The 19803-nt window shown below is 37.9% G+C and overlaps 1 protein-coding gene across 1 annotated transcript in view; it reads left to right on the forward strand.

Annotated features, from left to right (window-relative positions):
• The window catches only part of LOC150088579 (sperm-specific sodium:proton exchanger-like), a 93751-nt gene extending 78450 nt beyond the window's left edge, over positions 1-15301 (forward strand). Inside the window, exons 22-24 of the mRNA XM_090370238.1 lie at positions 932-1105; positions 1720-1911; positions 15161-15301. Coding sequence (XP_090226364.1) covers positions 932-1105; positions 1720-1911; positions 15161-15301 — 507 coding nt within the window. The remainder of the gene's footprint in view (positions 1-931; positions 1106-1719; positions 1912-15160) is intronic.
• Positions 15302-19803: the final 4502 nt, after the last annotated feature.

The following is a 19803-nucleotide window of genomic DNA, read 5'->3' on the forward strand; positions in this document are numbered from 1 at the left end:
GTAAATTGCGCGTGTACTGTGGTCGATTTTCTGTTTGTTGTTTTGTTGGTTGCTTGCTGCCCTTGCCGAGACTGACTAACTCAGCCAAATTGTGAAAAAGGCTCATAAAAATTCCTCGCGTCACTGACGGGATTCGTAATCAGGTCTTTTCCATCCGGTACGGGAAGGACGCAGTTCTACCAATTGTTCTCTTCGCGGGTATCGAGGTCACTGTTTTTTCACACTGTCACAGAAAAGTCCTGGTTCGATGCCCGTTGACGGTCGAAGTGGAGAAATTCTTCTCGTCTGGACGGGACGAATTTTAATGATTTTTTTATAGAGTTAATTGGTTTCGGGCTAGAGTTGCGCAGTCCTCCCCCTCCTCCAGAACATGGAGTTTTCAATCATGCTAAGAATCTATGTCTGCCATAAATATACAAAGTTGATGTTATATGACGCCTCGGTGCCTTGAGTGTCTCAAGAAAAAATTCTAAACGACTCAACCCAAACCTTACAAAACAGCTATTCTTTGAACGAAAAAGTTGTAAAAATTAATTAATAATTTGTAGTTATGCTTCTGCATTGATTCCTTGATATCTCATCCTTGTTTATTACATTCTATTAGCCTTTACTGTAATATTGTATTAGCCTTTGTAACCTTGTATTAGCTTTTACTGTAAACCCCTGGATTGTAGCCGTGAAGGGTATTGTGTACGGCATGTGCGTTTTGTATGCAATAAAGAGCTCTTCTTCTTCTTCTTCTTCTTCATTTAACTGAGAAAAATCGGAAATTAAAATTTTTAAATTACAATTTCGATTACGGAATAACAGAAGGTATCAAGCGTCTGTTATAGATATGAAAACATAATGTTTCAGTTTTGTTAACTATTTTTTAAATATATAAACAAACATTATGTTTAAATGCTAACTTTATAAATTTCCAAATATATAGGAAGAATCGACAGCACGCCCTCTGCTAGTCATTATTGGCTCACATGATTACGTGCTGCCATCAGACTTGGACTGGTCGGGAGGAACGGAAAGGAGGGCAGAATCAAGTCTTCATCAGCCGAAGAATCGTAGAAAGAGGGTGTCGAGACCATGGACAAGATCTCCGTCCATCTGGGTGAGTGTACAAATCAACAAACAGGCCATTTTATAGTACTTTAATATTCTTGGAATGTTAGAATGAAAAGGTAATTTTACCGGCCTCCGTGGCCGAGTGGGCAGGAGCGGGAGTGCTGTAGCACACTCTCTTTGAGTAGACCGGGGTTCAAGCACCTGAATACGGTCGATCTGCCAACCCGCACTGGACCAGCGTGGCAGATTATGGTCCATTTCCCTCAGCATGAATTGTTGAGGAGGCTTCCATCCTGCAGTGGGTTGATAATGGCTGCACTTTACTTTACTTGTAGTGTAGACTATAATTTAATTTCTTTATGTTTAGCATAGAGTAAGAGGTTATCCTCTTAATTAGACAAAGGGATGAAATTCAAACCCTGTTTGCAGTTTAACAAAATGCAGGACGGTATCATCGTAGTTGCACCATTGTGTGTCGACACGTCTGGAAATTTTATGGTTTGTTTTGACCACTCTGCTACGGTGGCCTAGTGATGGTGCTTGCTCTTTGCAGAATTCTTGTTTGGTCTTAGTCTTGCGTTATTGCAATGAGGCAAAAGTTAGATCAGTATGGCATGTCGTTTAGAGCACAACTTATTCTTGGGTTTTGTTTCTTTTCAGAGCATCCCGAATCTTTCAGCTTTGTCTGAAGCCGTTCGTCACAGAGGCCAAACTCGTAGCAGAACCGAATCCTTCTCGTCTGATGATCGTGATACCATTCCGCTGCCTGTTTTCTCTGCCGAATCGGAAAGAGCAGTTCTATATGGTCGTAGTATTTCTGCCAGTGAAAATCCTTCCTATGTTAATGATGAGGTAAGTGATAAAATACATATATAGGGATATACAGTGGCTGACAAAAAAACTGCATCACCTTAAAAAAAAAGTAACATTTGTAGTGAAACATATAAGAGATTGCTTGATCACAGTCATTTTGTTTGTCGCAAAGCAAAGGTATTTCGTCAGATAACGCTTCTGTTGCATCAGACAGTAATTGCAAGGTATTGCATCAGCCGTTTCTATAAATACGGTGTTGGAAGGGTATATACGCTCATTAATATCTTGTTTTGCGGAGGTGTAAGCATGGATCCCTATGTTCAGTTGACACCAAGAAAAAAACGTGCAGCTGTCGCTCTGTCCCAGGAAGGGCTTTCTACGCGTGCTATCGCTAATAAAATAGACTGCCACCAGTCAACAGTATTCCTGGTGCTGAAATTAAAGAGGGAAACCGGTGATGTGAAGAAATGACCTGGATCAGCCGTAAGAAAGTGACTACGCCTTCCCAAGATCGATATTTGAAACGACGATGCCTTCGTAATCGCCATGCTAGTGCTCCTGATCTAAATCTGGACTTTCAGATAGCCTCTGGTGTTGATACAAGTGCACGAATTATCCAAATATAGATATTTGGAATGTGGTCTGCATGCCTATCGGCCCAAGAAGAAGCCTTTGTTGACCCAACAAATGAGAAAGAAGTGACTTGCTTCGGCTAAAACGCATGTTTCATGGCCAAAAGAGCAATGGGACACTGTCATCTTGTCTGACGAATCGAAATTCAACCTGCATGGCTCAGATGGGAAGCGATATGTCAGAAGACGAAAATCGGAGGCATACCATCTTGACTACATAACACTGACTATAAAGTTTCCCGCCGGTCAGATGGTCTGGGGATGCATAACAAGCAAAGGGGTGGGGCGAATTAAGTTTATTAAACGAACGGTGAATGTAGAAACCTACACTGTTATCTTGGAGGAGCACCTGAAACCCGTTATTAGGGGTTTTCACCAAACAGACGTCGAAAACTGCATTTTTTAACAGGACTCAGCACCTTGCCACACAGCAAAATTGGTAAGTTTTATGATATTTAGATTTAATGATGAGTTTGTCTTCTTGTCTCATAAGGCTTAAGATATACACCAATGTTTTTCCTCGTTTTTCTCCCTTAAGGTGCAGTCGTACCTCAGAAATGCTCGCATTACAGTGTTGGACTGGCCTGGCAACAAGACAGATTTGAACCCTATTGAAAATTGCTGGTACATGCTGTCGTCTAAAATTTCTCAGAAGAAGCCAACAAGTAAAATTCAGCTGCAGGAGAGCATTGTAAGGATGTGGTACCACGAAATTGGGCAACCGTATATCCAAAAATTGATTAACTCTATGCCAGATCGTTGCAAGGTTGTAATTGCAGCTCGAGGAGGAAAACAAAATATTGACGACTTATTTTGCTGTTTTACAGTACATAATGCTATTACGATAACTTGTCATTTCAGTTTGTACACGTAAATGCAATGAAATGTATGTTTGGTTGTCATGATTATTTGCATGATTTCTCATATTTCCATTAATTAAGCATTTTCCCTTTGGGAAGATATTTATGCCAATTAGGTATATCAGGTGGAGTCTTTTTATTGGATATAATCACTACATTGGGTCGAACCTGTCTTGCTTTTCTTGGGCCTTGGAGAAGACTGAGTCTTCTGTTGAGAGGGCTTGGCCTCTTTTCCAGGTCATAACCATAAACTCACGATTAGTCACTAGTAATGATGGAAGAAACAAAACGTGGGTTAGCAGCATGTTGACGAAGGTCCTTACATGAGAGAACTCTTCGCTCTCTATGGCCATCAGTAAAGATGCGAGGCACAAACTTGGCCGAAATGCTCTTGTGTTAATATTGATTGACATGTCCCATAAGAAATATCAATTTTGTTTAACTATCCGCACTTTCGCGGAGAGTTAAACGTCGATGAGATCTCAAAAACGAGAGACTAATCATTGGTTTTTGAAGGTGAAGGGTAGTCATATAGGATCATCTTCGACGGATAAGTGGCTCTCTTTAAACTCCGGAGACCACTGAAAAATCTACGAACGATATACGGTAGATCATCGTCTTCGAAAGCTGTATATATACCCCCATTTCAAAAACGAATATTCAGTGGAGAGTCTTGTTCAATAATGTCTTTTTACTGAGCTTCATTTAGGTCTGATGATTGGGAAAGAATCCTAAGATATCACCAGATAATAATTTGGTATCGACATTGTGCGTAATCAATAAAAACCTATTATATATTATTGAATTTAATTAATTAATTGTATATACACTGATGTTCAAAGAAAGTGCATCACCCCTTAAAATTGTAATTGCCGTCCGAATAACGTAAGTATATGGCAATATTTCTTACAGATTGCATCAGATAAGATTGACACGCATAGATGATGGCGTAATATTGCATCAGCTGTTACTTTCCGCAATATAAGAACGCTCTGCAAGAGTTTCAGTCATTCCTTGCTTGTATCAGGATGGCCAGTTACGTGCAGTTGACGCCATGAAGAAAGAGTGCTATTGTTGCTTTACGTGAAGAAGGATATTCTTCCCGTCATATTGCTTATAGAGTGCCTTGTAATCAGTCGACAGTGAGTAGATTTCTTTCCAAACTCAAGAATACTGGTTCTGCTGATAGGAAAAAAGGAACCGGACGCAAACGAGTCTCTACTCCAAAACAGGAACGCGTTTTGAAGCGCTTACGCCTTAAAAACCGTAAAGCTTCTTTGTCTGAGCTGAAAAGAGAATGGGAAGGACATACAGGAGTGGTAGCAAGTGCAGTAACAGTTAGAAGATGCCTCTTCAAAAATGGACTTGTAGCCCTAAGAAGAAGCCCCTCCTCACACAAAAACTGAAAAAGGCCCGATTAATTTGGTGTAAGGAGCATGTCAAATGGAACCCCGAGCGATGGAAGTCAGTTATTTTCTAGGATGAGAAGAAATTCAATCTCCATGGCTCTGATGGGAGACAAACGATTCGCCGTAGACGTGAAGAATACCATCGAGACAGTATAGTGTCTACAGTGAAATTCCTACCAGCCATATGACGTCCGCCGTAGCCAAGTGGTCAGGCGTGCGGGTGCATAAATACACATGTCTTGAGTAACCGGGATTCAAGCCCTTGACTGCTAAATACGGTGCTGTTTCTTGTATTCTGTCTATATTGTGAACTCCTCTGACCGTTTCGTCGTCCCGGAGTATAAACAGAAAATTTAATTTATTTATATGAGGTTGCATTTCGTATTGCGGAGTAAGTCACCTACAGTTTATAAAAGGTTCCGTAAATGCCAATGAATACCTGGCTATATTGGAAAGTAAATTGCTGCCAACCATCATAGACCATTTCAACCTGCCAAGTAACTGCATCTTTCAGGACGACTCTACTCCTTGTCATCGGGCGAAAAGTGTGAGTAGGCACTTCTGTAGTTAATTTAGCTTCATTTCTGCATTAGAGGTGCGACAGTAATGTGTTTATATTTGTCACAGGTGAAAAAATGATTGGAAGAACGGTCCATTACAACTCTTAGCTGGCCAGGAAACAACCAGGAAATAAACCTGAATCCTATAGAGAACTGTTGGCATCGTGTAGAATCTGCAGTTGCCAGAAAGAAACCAACGACCCTTCGTGAACTGGAACCATGAACTATCAGTTGATTATCTTCAGAAATTGATCTTGTCAATGTCTCGACGGTGTGCTGCTGTCATCAGGGCCAGAGGCAGTTAAACTAAATATTAGTTTGCACCTGGTAAACTTTTCATTTTGTTTTCCATTTAAAATGATAAACGGAAGAAAGTTGAGGGCTTCTTTCAGCCATAATTGTCCTGTTTACCAAAACTGTTGTATAAAGGTTGCAAATGCTCATTCTGGAATATTTTGGGAGCACCTGTCAAATATTACTTAGCTTTGCCTTAACTATTAATAAATATCTTTTGTTTATATTTCTATTTGTGATGCTAGTCATTAATGTACATACCATTGCGAAAAAAGGGCTAGAAATGTGAAAATTGCTAGGTGATGCACTTTCTTTGAACACCAGTGTGGATTCTTTTACACAATAGAATCCTTTATCCAATCATTTAACTTGCTGAATTTACTGCATCTTATTCGTACAATTTTCTTTCAGTTTTATATTGGGTAGCCTTTTCTTCAGGTTGTCTGATTCATCCAACTAATTTACAATTTTACGGTGTTACTTTTTTATTTATTTTACTTTATATTTTATTATATTATATTTTATTTTATTATTATTATTTTATTTATTTATTATTTTGTTGTCGTATGCATAGCAACAGTTACTAAATCACCATACTGCCAGCTTCAGAAATAAATTTCTATAAACAAGTCGAGATCCCCAACTCAATCCAAATAAATAAAATAGTGGTTTTCAGTTCATCTTGCGGAGTACTGTATTTGGATGAAAGCAAAAGGATTATTCACTTTGTGAAATATTATGATGTTGACATAATGCATGTTTTATTTTGTCAGTAATGCCAAATTTATATATATATATATTGTTTAAACTTCTATGTTTTATGATTTCGAAAATTGCATATCATATCGTTAGCTGACATAATAAGTAATAGTAAGCTCTCTTATGCTAAACCCACGTTTAGCATAAGAGAAGTTGAAATAACGTACTTTTTTTATTTCTCACGTTTTAAACTACGACTAACAGATGGCGCCACTAAAGGAAGCGTTTAGCAGTAATGATTTCGTATACGAGTTGAAATAAGGTACGCTTTAGCAAATTATATTTTATTATAGTATTCCTTCACTTTTACTCGAATGCGACGGATTCCTTCAAGACAACAAAATTATCGACCGTGCAAAAATTGTATCTAAATGGTTCACGGAACATTCCTAAGATTCCCAACATTTTATTCCCAACGATTTATTTATTAAAATCCAAACTGTTTTCTCCCAGTGGATAAGTAAACGAAAATATAAAGGTCGTTAAATATACACACTCATTGGAAAAAAATATAATCCTTTTGCAATTGGCGTAATTACTCTCTGGTAATTAATCTCAGGTAATTACTGTACGCTTTCCTGGGGCTTCTTAGTCCCCATCATAGGGATATCTTTCTGATTTTCAGAAAAGTGTTATTGTTGGAAGCACGTTTATCAGCACACACAGTTGAAAAAAAAAGAAAAAAAAAGAAAGAAAATCACTGTAGTGTTGAAAGCAATCAAAAATATACAATGACTGGAAGACGAAAGGAGAATTCAACGTAATTGCAGGAACTTAAGGCGAAATATGCGTCAGAATAGAAGGTCCAGTGCGCAACAAATAACTAAAAAGATTCAATTTAGAAAATGAAAGATCTATTTCAGAACAAACTTATAAAAATGTTCATTTCTAACTGCGGCGTGAATCGAAGAATCTGGGATTTGGTAGTCTTGCACCTACATAAAGGTCACTTCCTTCTGTGAAAATCGAATAATTCTCTGGAGTAATGCCGCCAACGCCAAAACTGGACTATGGAACAGTGGAATAAGATCGTGTGGTCTTACGAGTCTCGATTTATACGTTTTTAGCACCAATAGTAAGATGAAAGTGTGGCGTGAACCTTACGAAGCCGTTCATCCAGACTATCTCATGTTCACTGCTCAAGCAGTCTGAGGTGGTATCATGGTATGTAGTAAGTTCTGGTACAGACTGGGTCCGCTCATACCGTTAGAAGGTTGTGTTACTTGCAGTGAATATATTTTTGTCGTATCTGATTATCTTCATTGTACAATGCTTCATTTTTACTCGGTTTGCGACGGATTGTTTGAGGACGACAACGAAACTATCCACGGTGCAGAAATTGGATCTGAATGGTTCACGGAACATTCCTAAGGTTCCCAACCTCTACCCTGTCCACCTAATTCTCCAGATCTGAATTCACTTGAGAATGTCTGGGATATGTTGGAAACGACAGTTAGGCTTCGAAGTTCTGTACCGACCAAAGTGGGCAGATGACAAATATTCTCATGGAAGCATAGTCAAATGTGGAGCTAGACTCCCTCAGACACTTAGAGAAAATCCTTACCACGCCGTGCATTATTTAATAACGTGTCGGCCCACCTTTATGTTTAATTAGAGTATATCTTCGTCGGTAGAATTCGAACCGACCCTTGATACAAGAAGGCTGTATTATGATCTATTCCTCCTTCAACACAGTAGCTAATTCAACTATTGATTGCATGCGGGTTGGCCTTAAGTGAGGTAATGAGGTGAATTTCGTAGCTCTGGGCAGACCAACTTTTTTTTCCTTTTTTTTTTTTGCATGCCCATTTTCTAATCAAGTTCTAAGGCTGTGCCGTATGACATAGTGCATTGCTATGCTAAAACAGAAAAGGGCTCTTCCCATGCTGCTGAAACAATGTAAGAAGATCGTAATTGTGCATAATGTCAATGTACCGCATGGCATCTATTGCTCCAGGAACGATGGGCAATGGTCCAAGCTCAAACTACAAGACAACGACAAAAGGCGACAGCATCTCCGCCAAATTTCACAGTTGGCGGAAACGACCAACAGCATATGCAGATCTAAACTTGGTCATGAGATTGGAATCATCCTTCTATTGATATCACTTCCTGTGGAACACCTAGACTTCAGATTGATCTTCTGAACGCCCTCCAATCTCTTTTTGTCAATTTCTGCGGTTCCCAGAACGATTCGCGGATGTAGTAGCATCTTGATTCCCATTTGGTGATTGCATCAGCCACCGTTGATCTAGGATATTGCACATTTGTTGCAATGGCACGAAAATATTGATTGTTAATATGGAATTCTCTGATCCCCATTAGAAATCGCAAAGCTCGAGAACTGTGTTTTGTTGATCTGCTTACTTTTAGCATGAACGCAGTTTCAGTTTTAATACCTATTCTTGACCCTTGGACGTTGGGAACAGTTAATTTTTCCCAAATTCCAGGGGTGTCATTATATGTTTTGGCAATATGATATAATGTATATTTATTTATATTCATATTCTTTTATATTTTGATACAGCTCTCATGGTGGCTACAGGAGTTAATATGTTCATGCACGCTACCACAAAAAGCTCTCTCAAAAGTGGCTACGTAAGTCGAGCACTGTAACAGCCTTAATAATTTTAGTTTCAAAAGCAGCACAGATCGTTTTATGGAATAAGAATATGAGCAAATAGTTAACAGAGTTTTTTTTAGCTCAATTATTGCGCTCAATTTTTTTTTTTTTTTTTTTTTTTTCAATTATTACAGTCGTTCTCCATTTGCATTTTCACAAAACCACAGAGAAATTAAAATTCAAGGCCAATGTTTCTTCCGGCTTCTCAATTCTTAACTAGAGTAGAGTAATCTAGATTTCAGTAACCAACAGCATTTAAAATTACCACGAAAAAAAAAAAAAAAAAGAACTGCTAGTGTGAATAAAAAACGTCGGAGCTAATAATGGAGTACGAAAAGAAATATGTTAACCCTGGACTTGAATTTCGGCAGTAATGCAAAACATATGGCAATCAAAAATATACCATACAGATAATGATTGATGCCACCTGCACGGACTTTTCGTTGTAGGTTGTAATTAATTCCTTATGTGCTCCATTATGATGACTTTATTATGTTTTATATTAAGAATAGAAGAACAGAATTAGCATTCGTAGACATTAAACAATGCCATGTCAATTAAGAGCTACATTGCTTATACCCATCAATGTTCTGCCCACGCTGGGCTTTCCATATAACAAGAGGCTTGATGGGTAATTAAAAACTGGTTCACGAAACGAGAAGAGTTGCCTATCACGCACAGTTATTCTTGGCACGCTCACTTGCTGATGCAACCTAAATGACCAATAAGTAAGTCCCATACTCTCGTGGGTAGCACAGTTGGTGTAATCACCATCTTCTCTAGACCGGGTGGAAACGACCTGAGTTCTAATCCCATCAAAGACGCGTGGAATTTTTATGGGTCTTTTTTCACAAAGTGGCTGAGTTAGTCAGTCTCAACGAGAGGGAAGCTTGGCTTTTTCTCCCCAGAAACTCGGGTGTTTCGTCCAGCAAACAGCAAATCGATTACAGAACACACGCAATTTACAGACATATTATATAGAGCACAATGTGGTTCTAGTTGCTGATACGCTAAAATCCTATAGCAGCAACATAAGAAGACCCATACCGTTGCATGTCTGCGTGGGTACCACAGTGATTATAAATCCCCCATCTGCCATAAACTGACCATGGTGATATGCCAAATTTTCTCCTGTCTACTCCATTGAAAATATGATAGGACCATCGACTTTAGGGCCCCTTAAAACCCCAGAAGAAAGTAGCTCCGTTCCTCTGGGAGAATTTTTTAAATTGGGTGTCGCCTTCCTACTATTCAGGAGGGGAGAGCCCAAATCTTTGCAGACCTGCTGCACATCAACAAATTGAGCTACGTGCCCAACAACTTCTCTATAACAGTTTTCCACGATCAGTGTAACAGATCCCCGATAATCCGAAATCTGACCGATTTTCCGGATTTGGACAAATATGGAGGGGAAAACCGGAAAAGGACGACGCAGTGACTTCGCAAGACCAAAACGACGACCTAATGTTACTCGAACACCACGAAGACAGAGGAAATCCCAACAGGACCCCCTCCAGACAAAGAAAGAATAAAAGACCCAGGGTTCTAAAGTCGGAAAGGGAGACACGCTCCAAGTCGGTACAAAAGGAATCACAAGATCCAGCACCATCCCAAAATGACCATATGGAAGAGAAACAGCAGGAATCCCATGCTCCTCGAGGGCTTGGTCATCCAAAAATCTCTAATCCTAAAAACGGCGCTCGAGAACCTGTTTAAAGTGAAGACTAACAGGGTAACTACTGTCCTAAGGGCGAAAATTGTGTTCTTATGGACAAAACTGGAAACGATACAGGATGAAACAAACATGGAGAAAGAAAGGGCTCTGGCAAAACTGAAAGCCTACCAAGCGAGTGGGGCAAACCAAATGCCACAGCTCGCCCCATCCTACGCACAGGCGCTGAGGACACCGGCTACAGCCACTACAACAGTTAACCAGGCACAGCCCAAGAGGAAAATCTTACTAAAAACACAAAACTTAGTAATCCTACGCCCCAAGCATGGGGAACAACCAACAAGTGAGGATATTAAAACTAAAATCGTCGAAACAATGAAAGAAGACCTAAAAAGAACAAGGATCAAGTCAATCAGAAAGATGAGAAGTTCTGGAATCACAATTGAAACGGAGAAAAAAGGAGAAATCCAAGCAATTATGGACAACCCCAAGCTAGCGACGCTTGGCCTATTGTGATATCGATGGTTCGACTGTTGATGATTCTGCTCAGATAGAAACAAACTGAATGAATATTTTGCATCTACATTCACACATCAGGAGTTATTAAGGTTTGAAAATGCCAGAAGGTTATTAAATTGTAGCAGGGTGCTTAATGATTTTGTAATAACTGAGAGCAAAGTGGAGGAGAAATTGTTGAAGTTAAACGTAAGAAAGGCACCTGGGGTGGATGGGATCTGTCCAGTTATATTAAAGGAGGCAGCAAAGGAAGTAAGCAAACCCTTAGTCATAATTATGAGAGCATCCTTGGACTCAGGGGAGGTCCACACGGACTGGAGATGTGCAAATGTATCCCCAATTCACAAAGGGGGATCGAAGGGTGACACGAGTAATTACAGACCTGTTAGTTTAACTTCTATTCAGGGAAAAATAATAGCGCCACTGGTTAAAGAAGCATTGCAGGATCATCTAGACAAGACTGCAGCAGTAATTTAGACACAGCATGGGTTAAGCGAAAGTCTTGTCTGACAAATTTGATTGGTTATTATGAAGTGGTTACAAAGGAACTCGATGCAAAAAATAATTTTGATATCATATACTTGAATTTTAGGAAAGCTTTTGACACTGTTGCGCATGGAAGACTACTGTACAAATTGGAGCAGAATGGTATTAAGGGTAAGTTGCTACAATGGATAAAAGGATGATTAAGTGGGAGAAGACAGAGGGTGGTAATCAATGGGTGTTGCTCTCCGTGGATTAATGCTATTAGTGGAGTCCCACAGGGTTGGCTGTTGGATCCACTGTTGTTTTGTATATTTATCAATGATATTGATGAAGGTATATCAGGCTTAGTGTCGAAGTTTGCAGATGATACAAAGGTTGGCAGGGTTGTTAATGACAGTAATGGCAGTGTGCTACTGCAACAGGATCTAGAAAATTTGGGTAGATGGGCTGAGAAGTGGCAACAGAAGTTTAACCTTGACAAATGCAAAGTACCATATGGGTAGAAGTAACCCCAGAGAAACGTACCAACGGTGTGGCACTACACTTAAGGCGGTAGAAAATAAAAAAGACCTGGGAGTAATTGTGCAGTCAGATATGAAGTTTTCTGAGCAATGCAGACAGGCTGCCAGGGCAGGTCATGGGGTTTTGTCAATTATATATAGGAATTTTGCTAGCAGGGAAAAGGAGGTGATTGTCCCTTTGTATAAGGCAATGGGCAGGCCATGCCTTGAGTAATGCATACAGATCGGGAGGCCTCATTTTAGGAAGGATGTAGATTTGCTTGAGCATGTACAGAGAAGGGCAACAAGATTAGTGAGGAGAATGAAGGGATTCTCTTACCAAGAGAGGCTTAAGTTCTGCAAATCGCAATGGCTGGAAACTAAGCACCTGCGCGGCGATCTGATTGAGGTGTATAAGGCCTTAAATGGGTTGAGCACTTTGAATTCTGAAGGGATTCTTCCACTTGTTCAGATTACGAACCTAAGGCGGCATAAATTTAAATTAAGGAAAGACAGATGTAGAATAGATGTTCGGAAATTTGCTTTTAGCCAGCGGGTGGTTAATTGCTGGAGCAAACTTCCATCTATCGTTGTGGAAGTTGATAGGTTAAATAAATTTAAGGAGGAACTGGACAAACATTTAGAGGGAATTGTTTTGTAATTTTTTTTTTTTTTTGGCTGATGCTGCATAAGCTCATACACTTTCTTTCTTGCATCACATTCCACTATTACTACTACTACTACTACAGGCAGAACCACCCAAAAGGAGAGGCCCAACATATTTGGCCTTCCCAAGAACTGATTAACACTACCCTTCCTAGATGGGTGGAAAAGGCCTGGGTTCGAATTCCGTCAATGACGCGATGAACTTTTAACTGCTTTTTTCTCCGTGGTTCAGCTGGTCGGTATCAGGCGAGGATAGTAAGTTTTTTTGTCCAGCATAACCGACAACCTGACCAGAGAACGCAATTTAGAGACATAATACACACGGATAAATGAATTAATTCTTGAGTGGGCGTAATATGATAGTTTTTTATACTGTTCGCACCTTAGCCAAATAAGTTCAAAGCATTAGCAAAACAAGGTTGCGCACCTCTGGTTTATGCAGTATACAACAACACATATTCTATCACCAGATGAGTTTGTTTCAATGGCGTTGGTAAAGTCGTTATCTTTTGTGGTAGTAGTTGTACCATATCTTAAAATGTCACACCTTTTTTTATTTGTGCAGAGAAAATTCGTGTAGAAATTCTCCTAACGTATGCTCTGAAGGACGAAAAGTTTGAATCACATCATAAGGTCAGAGGAACATTTCTGGGCTCGTTATATTCAGTACTGAGTTAGTTGGTATCAAACCACAGGATCATATGGAGATTTTTCTTACTGATTTTGTCCTTGAAAATAGACAGGCCGAACATAACACACAATTTAGAGAGGTACACTCTCCTTGTTCATTAGATTGTGTAAAGGAGATAATGTAATTAAGTATAATAAAATGGAAGAAAATTCACTAAGGTTTAATTCTAGATTAGCAAGGAAAACAGAATTGACCTCTATAGCAGTAAAAGCTAGGCTGGTTTAATATCATCTCCGACATTACACAAAGTAATGGATGGAAATTATTGGAGGTTAATGCCAATTTAATAACCCCTTTTCGCTATGGAAAGGACTGATTAAATTGTCTTGAAAATCTAATAAATTCGCATCAATGACTGTTTTTAGAACTCCATTAAATGCACTCTGTTGGCCAGGTGTATCACAGCAGTCGAGCAGGGGGAAAAGTTCCCCAAAGAATAGTTTTTTACGTGTGTGAACAGTGTGTCTCCTCGAAGTATTTTCCATTTCATTTGGCTATTGGAGAAGACAAATGAAAGATGCTAATTACTAATGATCTTGAAAGCAAAGGGGAAAGAGGATGGTACGTTCACCCCCATTCATACTTCGAAGCATGAAAAAAATTATAATTAGCTAGTTACCACCATGCCTAAACGTGACATGAATTTATTTAATTTTATTATTGTTGAACGGGTTTAGTTCTGTTGTCGTAAAACTCAGTTTAAATAATTTATATTTCTCCTGGTAATGAATGTTTGAATATCAGAGGATTCAGATAAGTGCATATTTTTTAGGGATACAGAATATCATAATGGCAATTATGTGCAAGCTATTATTTGCTAAGAATGGGAAAAACCGGTTCTTGTATGAATCGGTTGAAATATGTCCAAATTTAGGAATACGAAACTAATAATTATCAAACTAATTTTGCAGACATAATTTAATAAAAAGCTCTTGGTTTAAAATCTCCAAGCGTCACCTATTGTTCTAGTAATGAGAACTGTATCTTTTAGAGAAATAAGTGGCAATATATTATTTTTCTCTCATTATTTTCTCTTTTGGTGTTGTGCATCAGAACATTAACTCATTTCCTGACATAAGAGAATGCTGGTGTGAGATTTCGTAGAATTCTAAACGTAACAATGTGACCGTTGTTACGCAACAATACAGATAATAATAATCCAAAGTACAACTTCACAATCTGTAACAATGATAGTTGATTTTACGCAGTTTGAGTGCTATTATCGTCTGCTTCGTCACAATACAGAGAGATAAAAAATTAGGACACTAAATTTTTCAAGAGTTATTTCTCGTCTAACAACCCAGTTATCACCGATCGCTTAACATCTATTGCTGTAGATTTTAAAGAGAGGGATATTAACAAAAGATGATAAGACCAAAACCAAATGAATGTATAAATGTCGAAAACTGCAAAAAATTGTATCTGAACTCTTCTTCCCACATAATAAAAATAGAGCTGATAACAGGGAAGCAACAATCTAGTTACATTCGATCCGCCTAATTTCTATTAATCCTGACAGATTTTGTATTTTAATGCAATTGATAAACCATAGAGAAATACAAGTTAACGCAAATAAACCATAGAGAAATACAAGTTTATTAATTTTTTTTTGTTTTCTAGGATGTCGGAACCCGCCTCAACGTTTTCACTCCAATTGCCGAAGAGGATTATTCGTCGAACAATAGTACCGTGCCACCTCTTAGAAGAGCAGTTTCATCGCCAGATGACTCTGAGTGTCGAATTGAAATGTCTCAGCTATGATGTAACTGCTAGCGAAAGACACGCACACACACATACACACTAAACACGCATGTAGGAGGTAACATATTTTCATCAGTTGTGGACAGCTGGTTGAATTTATTTCAGTTTTGAATTCGGTTTTTAAGTATAAAGTATTACATGAAGATTGCGAACATCGTTCATTTTAAGAGAGGAGGTGCTTTCTTTTTTCAAGAGTTATCTGCAAGGCTAAAGTTGTCAAGGTCATGTGATATAGTTAAAAGAGATTATAATTAAGAGAATACGCAGTGGTCGTTCTGAAATGCAGGAAGAGGCCTAGGCATTAAAGTATCATATTACATATTTAAAAGATGCTTTTATCCGACAAGCAAATTGGTAATCTTCTGCGTTTCACAGTTCAGTTTCTATAAACACCACATTCTGCACTTGTCCTGTTTTACTGATAGCTTCTGGCAATAAAACTAAGCTAACGGACAACACACGCAGTATCAAAGCCAAACATAATGCATTTACCTTCGTCGCATGTTTCCGAGGTCACAGTCAAGGGGGTAGTGAAGGTGGGAAGGGGGTGCTGCGTGATTTTTACCTGGTATCATTACCTACAGTGACCTGTTTATCGTTCGCATCCACAGTATAGCCACAGATGTAATGATTGTGACCCAAAACAACCAGGGACGAAAGGATACAAAGAAAAACTGATAAATATCCCATTAACTATATAGGGCGTGCGGCTTGGCAGCCCGCTGACCATTACCTTTTTGATCTATCTGCTCGGATTTCAGACGCACTTCCTGGGTTTGCTGATATCAGTTTCTTATCCCCTGCTTTTATGTATTGTGTATAACTCAACTACGTGGTTAGTTATCCTTTTAGGATACCTAGGTATAGATTAATTCTCAAGGTAGTAGACAAATAGGCGCAATAGACATCAGGTGGACAAATGGGCGCAATAGATATCAGGTGGACAAATGCACGGCATTAAATGCAAATTCGAGATTTTTCCACTGTGGTTCCAGAAAAGTGGATCGGTTTGTTTATAGATTATAAACAAACCGATTATGAAAGAGAATCATCCTGGAATGCCAACCTGGTTGAAAAGAAGGAGAGCTCTCGATAAATATTCTGGATTTCAATGTTCATAAGTTATAAAGTAAATGAGTAATATTGAAGTCTTTAGACTTTAGAAGATCCGACAATGAATTTGCCTACTGCCTGTTATAACAGGACTGAATAATATTTCAATTAGTGCATTCCTATTTAGAGAATTATTATTTTTATAGGAAACTGATGGAAATTAAAAAAAAAAGATGCCAGATTACTTCCGATTGTATAATAATATATTCGTTGATGTAATATTATCTCTTTTTTATATTTCAAATAAACAAATAAATGTATTTGCAAAAAAATGCTTGCCTCTCTGTATTGCTATTTGTTCATCACACTTAAGACACTTTTCCTTATTAAACACACATGACTACATTATTACCTTAAAATATATACCAAGCAACAAACTGAGGCTTCAAGAAAACGAATATAATTCATTAAGCACACCTTTCTAAAGTTATTTTCATATAAAATTAATATAAGAAAAATTTAATCAATTTACATTGGTTTTAATATAATTATTAATGATTTTACATTAACTTTCAAATAATAAATATGTAATATATAAAAATTAGTGTAATATTGTAATAATAGCAATAATGTTTTAAAAACTGGATAATTAAACTCAGCAATCCGAATGCAGTTAAGGAAGACTGGTTCCCAATTTTATACGAGGAATAGCAGAGCTAAAGGAAATCGAAGAAACCCCCGTAACTATTCGAGAAAAGAAGTCTTTCATGTAGTTCAGGAAAATATCTAGAAGAGCAGTGAGTGAAACTAATGGATTGAAAGAGAATTTTTAATGAAAAATGAGGAACAGGACATGCAGTAGAGAAGGAAATGGCGAAAAAAAGTATAAAAAAGCGGAAGTGTATTTTACCTTGAATTAAAAATTAAGGTAAGTAAAAGTGAGAAAGAATATTTATGGGAAAGAAGCAAGTTAGGAAACTGAGGAAAACGAAATGAGCAGTGTTGCGAATAATGACATCAGAGCACCTCAAAGGCGAAATCATTAAATAGAAATAAGCTTGAAACAAGAGTGTGAAAAAAAACAGTTTGGGAAAATCCTTCCCCGATGGGCTATCATTTATTCCTCAGCACGAGAATCAATAATAGTCCGAAAAACATTATTACAAACACTAATAAGGTCTTATAAGTAGTAAAACCTTATTAGGGTCAGTAATAATTCCAACGCTATTGATAAAACACACACACACACACACACCGAAGTTATGTTAAAGGATTCGTCATAGCCTGGTTATAATTTCCATGACTAAAATAATGTTATATGTTTAGTGTGGTTGCTAAAGAATAAGGAGCAGGAGAAGCTCTTAGTGGGAAGTTAGAAGTTGCGTCTCTATCAATCTGCTGAGCTACAAATGGACTAGGGAGAATCCATAGCTCTCTGGTCAAACACTATCGAACGCTGAAGGGCATGAAAATTCATATTTGAAATTAAGGGACAATCTATACTGCAAGATGAATTAACAACTATCCCTAATAAAATTGATCAAAGTTACAAAAAGCGTGTAAAAACTCTAGGCCTGTCTATAAGTGTAAATTGTTTCAGTTAGTCAGTGCCAAAAAACACTTCAAAAAAAAGAAAAAAAGAAAAGAAAGAAATGTAAAATTCAGTAAGTGTATTTGAAAGAACTTTTGTATTCTTTCAAGAAATTCGATCACGTCGTGAAAAAGGTCAATAATAGCTCTTCCAATCAAGAGACATAAACCTGTTATATTGGTAATTAAAGATTATATTCTATTGTTTATGTGATCGTAATTCTTTAGACTGGAATAATTTAAACGAATTAACGCTTATTTGTGTCAAATGAAATATATCACCCCTCACGCCTTCCCCTTGCACCATAAAACGCCTTCAGGCGATGTATGGGGCAAAACTTTTGGTGATTCGTCGGATTAACAATTTTTTTTGCAGTTTTTCGACCATTCGCTTAGTCACTGGAATCACTATAGACACTTTCAAGTGATTTCGGATGAATCTGAAATAATATTTGTAGGGACGTCTTCTCTAACATCATTGGATGATAAATCTCTTAACCCTTGAGCGTGATGAGTGTTACTGACATGCGTTAGTTTGCAACTTATAATTCACAAACCATACAATAATGATTATTTCTCATTTCATACCAGGACTGAGTCAATACAAAGAAAACTAATGTTAGAATGATAAACCTTTTAATATTTTTCAAAGTAATTGCCTTGAGCAGATATACTTTTATTTTTATTTTATTTCTGTGATCGCTAATAATAGAGCTCTTGGAAACAGCTAATAGAGCTGTTGGAAACTTTTTTAAACGCATATTACCTGAACGCCACTAATTTTCCTTTATCAAATTTCTTTTAATATCTTCTAGTCTGACTAATCGTCACATTTTCGGCTTGGTTGATTTAGAGAATAAGTAGTCTTGTGGAGAAAAATCAGAGAAATAAAGAGGGATTAACTTCATAATCCCAAGGTTTGAAAAAAACTTCTTGATAATCAGCTCAGAATGCCAGAATGCAGCTTGGTTGTCGTGCAACAGGAATCAGCTCTCTTTTTTTTTTTTTTCATCTAAACTGATGCTCTACTCGGTGAATTCTTTAACCAAAAAATTCTAAACTTGTGCATAATACTCCTTACTGACTGTCTTATCTGACGGAACGAATTCTCTTTCTAACGAAGAAAGCGATAAACATCACTTTCGGTTTTGAAAACGAAATTCCTCTTTGTGTCTCAAAGGGCAACTTGATTGTAATTCCATGTTTTCTCTTTGTTTATGGATCGTATTCGAAACACTATGATTCGTCACATGTTATGATCAAATCAAGCAGTGAGGGGATCATCATCAAGAACTTGAATTAGCTCCTCGCATGTATCAGTCTGAGAAGCTTTTTTTCATTTAGTGCGAAGCAAACATAGCCTAAATATTCTGTTAGAATTTCACGAATTGTTTCTTTGTTAATGTGAAGTTTTTCCATCATTTGAAGAGTCGTTCAACAATCAGTGTGTGTAAACCTTTTCGACTATTTCTGTAGCTTGAAGCGTTGTTAGATATCCAGGACACTTGTCGTTTTCCAGACCTTCACAACAATTCTAAAATCTTGCAAACCGTGAGAAACACAAGAACTTGATACAGCATCGTTCAGTACTCTTGTTCGGAAAAAAAAAATCAAAGGTTCTAAGAGCATTTTAACTTGAAACAAAAGCTAATATTCACACTTCTCTTAACACAATGACAACGCCTGAATCAGCACAACGGTTCTATGTACGAACGACGTACTATATGCAAATGACCTTGTTGATGGAAGCAGTAACGTAGGTTAACTACCATGACGCGTTGTATTATGAACCTACGTGTTTCGACATGTGGGCAGTAGAACTAGCCCTGGAACCTAATTGTTAAACCTTGTATATAAGA

This window comes from Mastigoproctus giganteus, chromosome 3 (assembly GCF_048544385.1).
Source record: "Mastigoproctus giganteus isolate SK-2022 chromosome 3, ASM4854438v1, whole genome shotgun sequence".
In the NCBI taxonomy this organism is placed as follows: domain Eukaryota; kingdom Metazoa; phylum Arthropoda; class Arachnida; order Uropygi; family Thelyphonidae; genus Mastigoproctus; species Mastigoproctus giganteus.